Source organism: Pleurodeles waltl, chromosome 6, assembly GCF_031143425.1.
Source record: "Pleurodeles waltl isolate 20211129_DDA chromosome 6, aPleWal1.hap1.20221129, whole genome shotgun sequence".
In the NCBI taxonomy this organism is placed as follows: domain Eukaryota; kingdom Metazoa; phylum Chordata; class Amphibia; order Caudata; family Salamandridae; genus Pleurodeles; species Pleurodeles waltl.
The window spans coordinates 1,648,832,805-1,648,838,804 of record NC_090445.1 but is presented as its reverse complement, the minus strand read 5'-3'; the positions used below and the strand labels follow the sequence as shown (position 1 = coordinate 1,648,838,804).

Below are 6,000 nucleotides of genomic sequence, written 5' to 3'. Positions count from 1 at the left end.
AACGTTCATTTCTAAATTCTGGAAAGGAGCATGGGTGTGTAGTCAAGGCCCAACAAGCATAATGTTGATGGGATTAGTATGATCGCTCAAAAGGCTATTTTGATGCAATTACAAGGAACAGTGAGAACCCTGACTCAGCTTGTGAAACCTTCCTGGCCATGGGGGGTGGGGTGGCGTTCTTGTACCTGCTATTCCAAGACAAGAGTAGCAATACAAATCTATTCAGTCACAATCTGCATTCAAACAAAACCATCTAATTAAAAGGTCCAAAAAGTCACCATTTTAAACAGGTGTCCATGAAGGCACTCACTGGATATATGTACTTTTAGTAAGATTCTATTTCTCATATGTAATCCTCACAACAGAGCAGCAAAGGGGCACTAAAAAGTCAATGCTGTTGGCCCAACTAATTAAGTGATTTTATCTGACCCCAATGAGAATCTCAAGCAAGGTTTATCCTTTCCAAATCATATCCTCATCTTATGCACACTGTTCCTATTAAGAACCTTAAGCACGTCGGAAAGCCATTACATATGTTAATATTGCCCAACCAATGCTGTACAATGGGATCCTAAAAGGTTTAGTGGTAGGTTTTAAAGTATTCATACTATAACATAGCATTATGCTAATTAAAGACCAACACTTGCCGAACAAAATGGCCATACAGCTCCATGTTAAGGAACTCTGTTTTACCTGGTCATCTCGGCTCATATCAACAATTGAAATCTGACCACTATCATAGCCTTATGTTGTCAACTAACTTGTATTGCATACACGTTCTTCTTTGTCCAAACTTCTGTATCCACTGACTTCTAGTTTGGTGGGCCTGCAGATACGTAGTAGCTCCAGAAACTCAGCACTCAGTGGGAATATATCACTAGGGGAAAACACGAGGGGATAGCACAATTGGTCTTAATAGATTTGCACAGACACTTGCTGCCATTTTGCATCTTGTTCACAACATAGCTAAGAAAGACCATATTTACAGCTTTGCTATAATTTACTGTGTATGGACATGTGCAATAAAATAAAAAGATATGTAACATGTATGAGTAGGAAAAAGCATGAGTTATGCAACATGTAAGTCAGATCATGATATGAACCAGTATAGCAGACTCCAATGCCGTAATAGAGGTACACATACAAGATGCAGGACAGTATGGTCCTCTTGAAGGGTGGCATGCTGGAAGATTGGTCTTTCAGTGACAGAGGTGTGACTCGATGCAGTCACGCTCCACTTTCTTTTTCATACTGTAATGAGTGTCAAAGTTTTAAGGAGAAAACCACAGAGCTGCATAAAAAAAACTTGCATTTAAAATTGCCTGTAACCTAACCTGATCATCATTACGTTTTAACAGGAGATCATTAGTTATTAACAGGTACAACACTGAAACTCGCATTACAGAAAGTCTTGACATCCATAAGATTGAGGCAGTAACTAACATCCAACTTTTTGCAAAACGTAGAGCATAAAGTAACAGTACCATTTCAGTAAAACTGATGGTGGTAATAAATTAAAGCAGAGGTTAGGGTGAGGGGGAGTAGAGGCTAGTGTGATGGGGGGAAATACTTTTTGGTACTGTTATATACCTTTTGCAAGCCTAGTTGGATACACAACAAAAGAAGCTTCCGTGCCGGACAGCAGTGTGGGTCAGTATGACTGAATTACACAGCAATTATGGGTTAGAAATTCTTGTACAGAAAAATGACTAGCCCCATTTCATGCTCTAATCAAGAACTGGAAAATAAAGCTTTGAGAGTTAAAACTGCTTTTTATCTCTGCTGGTGACTACGCATATTTAGTGACCCCTCTTTGTATTTCCAATTGTGAGAGCACCGTTGCTCCTGAGAATATTACAACTAAATCCATACACTTCATTGCAACACCTACTGCTCCACAGGGTGATGCAGCAAAAACCTGCATACATCGCCTGAACGGTACACAATACTTAATAATTGAACATGTGACGGCCATAAACATGAACTGTCTTGACCAAATGGGACTTATTCTAGTAACAGTGTATAGGCAGGATGCATGAATCAAGCAGTGCATTGCCAAATTTGCGTGGCTACATTTGGTGTTTATGTGGTCCAACTTCCCATCGTCAGGATGGGTTGCAAAGAAACTTAAGTATCAGGTTAGATGCTCCACAAATGCTCGAGGATACCTTTCAATGCAGGTAATTTTAATGTCATATTTTAACAGGCCAATGTACTCTATCAATCCTAGATGTGAAACGGCTACATTTCAGGGACTTCTTATAAAACATCTTGGTTCCAGTCATTCTCCTGTAAATTGGAAGCTGAGCAGGCTAAGAAGAGCAGATTCAATATAATAAACAAATGGATACATTAATTACAGTTTTACAACGGTACAGTGTTTATATTTGGGGTTTGTGGTATATGGAACATTCAAAATGGGGCTGCTAGCTTCCTGCAATAAACACTGCAAAGGAAATGTTGGCCAAAAAGTCCTATTTTCTTAATGCTCCACAGGCACCAAATAGTAATTAATAACGCCTCCCTCTAATATACCAGGGGAATCCTTCACTGAATGTGCCTGTCTAGGATAACTCTGGCCGATCTCTTCTTTAATCAATATATTTTTGCATTTAAAAAAGGTCAAATTGACTAATATTACCAGAAATGAATATTTGGTGGTAACCCAAAAATGTTCTGCAATGTTTCAGTTCAAGAAGTGCCATTCAACTCCTCAGCTACCATCCCAATAAAATTAAACTAGCAACATATGGTAACTTCCAATCCAACGTTTGCACATTCTATGTAAAACGACGACTCAGCAACCTGTTTAAAAAAAATTCTAGGTGGTTTAAAAACTTTGTATATTACTTTTTCCTTTACAATAAAAAGTAAAAAAACAAAAAAAAAAAAAAAAAAAAAAAAGTTAGAATTTACTATACATTTTTCACATAAGTTTTCAAAGCGTGGATTTTTTTGTTTTTTTAAAGACTTGGGGGGAAACAAACTAGCTACAAAAAGTTCCTAAAGAGGCCAGTTGAAAATCTTTAAAAAGAAAAATATTTATATATTTATATATGTTGTGTTGCAGCTGTAAGGAATCTTTATCTAAGGAGTCTCCTAACAACTCTGTACAAAAATGAATTTTAAAAAAAACTGAGAAAGAATAAAACAATTCAAAGCACCGAAACAGGCGATAAGAGCGGTAAGCACCACTGCACCCTTCACTGAAAAACCTTAGCAATATACCAGGAAGAGTTCTGAGATCTCCTTTTAATTACCGTTGCGCTTTTTTTCTTTTTAAAGTTTTTATGCACTTAAAAATAACCAATGATGTTAATAAATAAAATGCGTATATACATGAAAGTGAGGACAACTCTCGGAATGTGTTGCAGTGGTGCAGGATAAAATGCTAGGCTGCACTCGTGGATAAAAAAAAGTGCTGAACCTTTGAAATCTCACCTCTTGCAGTCCTTTTTTTTTTTTTTTTGAGGTAAAAAGTTTCAGCGCAAAGGAAACCTGCATTTCGTGGGACAGACAAGCCACTGATCCCTACCAATAGGATCGGCCATCATGTCACGAAAAGCACAAGATTAAACATACTCCTACAATCATCCCATTTTTTTCTGTTTCGATGGTGTATTTGGGGAGAGGGGGGCTTTTAAGTTGAAGTGCCCCCTTCTTGGTTAAGTCACCCCAATAACAAGCCTTGAACTTAAAGATACACGTGGGCAATCCACAGCACACCTGTTTTTAAGTAAGACTAAAAAATAAAAGATGGTAGCATCTGATGTTTTCATCACACTGTACACTTGAGATTAAGAATACTAGTGCCAATAACAAAATACAGACATCTATTCAAAGGCTAACATCTCTCGCACAGACGGTAGGTACCATTTTGACAGTTAGATTATATTTTTTTCATTTTTCTTTTTGTGTAAAAAAAAAAAAAAAAACTTTGCAGAGATGTCTAGTCTAAACAGGGGGAAAGTGTCTTTTGCAAGCATGTTTTCCAAGATAACTTTTACAAACTTTTCTTTTTTTTAAAACCACTGGATGTTTAAACATGTCGATAACACGTTTTCAACCAACAACTCTTTTTCTTTTGTTAAAAATAAGCGCATTAAAAACCTTTGTATAAGTTATTTTTCCCGTTAGATCTAATTACATCACCAAGATCCTCGCATATCCCTGGTTCTCGAACAGTGAGATTTTTTTCTTTTTATGTGCAATGGGACATAAAAGGAAAACACACCAAGGAACATAAGTTAAACATTATCCTTTGAAGGGAACACTGCAGGATCTCATGTTTGTCTTTTGCGTGTTGAAACCTCAAGGATTTATTCAGAATCGCTGCTGTCGGTACTGGAACCACTTGAACTGCTGCTTCCAGATTCAGAGGAACTGCTGCTGCTAAGACGAGATGGACCACCAGCTGAATGTGACCCAGACTTTTCTGTAGATAAAGAAATATGTTATACCATGAAAGTTATTCTAATACCACACTTATTATTCTGCAACAAGATAGGCCACTTTTGAAGTTACGCCTGCTTTTGATCTACGCAAAATAACTAAGGCCCACCGCGGCATCATTAAAAGCAAAAAGTCAATTAAACACTGCAAGCCAAACTAATTTAGTGGCAGGCCAGTAGAATTAATATAAACTCATAGCAATGTCATAAAAAGATCAAAATGCATATTTGAAAGATACGAACAATGGAAACATATGTACAAAAAAGTAGTAGTTTTGGATCAAAGAATGGTGTTTCTGAATTAACACACTTAATCTAGGCCAATTAAAAAGGGTAGTCCGAGAACGATCTCAAACCAATTGCTAAAGATGAAATACGGGTTGGCACTGTTTGTTCTAAAACACAATCAAAACCATTTACAGAAATCAGTCTCAGAAAAGAACATGGAAAGCTGAAAAAAGTAAGAATTCCCTCAATGAGGGAGCACATCAGTTTTGCAAGCTGCATAGCAAAATAAACAAAAAAAAAAAAAACATGGTGGCCCCTGTGAATAAGACACCATGAAGATAAGAGGACACTACCTTCTTGGAGACTGTTACTCTTAATATGTATGTTCTCTCCTATTATAAACCCTGAATGCACCCAAACATGTTTTGTGTGGGACAGGTACATGCTTTTTTAGCGGTTCAGAGCTCTGTGTCTCTGTACTGTGCACAAACAAGTCATGGATAGCATGACCTTGCTAGTTCCCCTTATGGAGAAACGAGAAACCACTGAACGTGTTTAATAAATTATGTCTGGGGTTCAGCCCGAGTGAGTTGACAATGGGAAAGAGTAATGGCCCAATAGTACTAACACCGAAGAGATGACTATCCTTCTACTTTGCCCCAGCTTTCCCATTATTAATCTTGTGGCTGGATTACACTAACTATCAACAAGACAAAGGAGGTGAAAGCAGACTCATGTGGCCCAGACAGATACGAGAGGTTCCTGGCTAAATTTTACATCGACCCTTAAAAACGTGTGGCCCTGATAGGATAGCTTTTACAGGCACTGATACCACTTTCGGGCTTTCAGAATGTGCTCAGACAATGGAAGGTTAGATACAGGACATTATTCATCAGGCAATGGCGGACTCAGACACTCAGGTGGCATCATTGCCTTCTAAGAGGGCACAAAAATGTGCTTCACGCAACACAGCCTTGCTTCAGCCCACATAAAGCAAGCATCAATAATGCCAGAAGAGTAATCTCTTCATTCAGACTGAATTGCAACAGCATTTCTTATATGAAGGAACCACTTCTCCGCCTAGCTGATGTGACGATCAAGGAGGAAAGAAATTTCAGGCACATGCAACCATATGTAAAAAGGTTTCTTAAAAACCTGGCTTAAGTGCAGTTCACGTCCCAAAAGGCAGTTCGCTGTCTCAAAGGAGAAAACAAATGGACACAAGTAATGTTTTGCAAATATCCATCTGCATCCCGTTTAACCTGATGAGCCAACGTAGATACAATGGCATTCACTACACATGTGAGCAGGCTGATGCTCT

General features: G+C 38.1%; 1 protein-coding gene across 5 annotated transcripts in view; it reads right to left on the bottom strand.

Moving 5' to 3' along the window:
• Window positions 1-3,919: 3,919 nt before the first annotated feature.
• The window catches only part of BRD3 (bromodomain containing 3), a 506,564-nt gene continuing 504,483 nt past the window's right edge, over window positions 3,920-6,000 (bottom strand). The window contains exon 12 of one of the 5 annotated variants that reach the window (XM_069241568.1): window positions 3,920-4,435. In XM_069241568.1, coding sequence (XP_069097669.1) covers window positions 4,434-4,435 — 2 coding nt within the window. In that variant the 3' untranslated portion in view covers window positions 3,920-4,433. The remainder of the gene's footprint in view (window positions 4,436-6,000) is intronic. The other 4 variants (XM_069241563.1, XM_069241564.1, XM_069241566.1 and 1 more) reach the window with 4 other exon arrangements.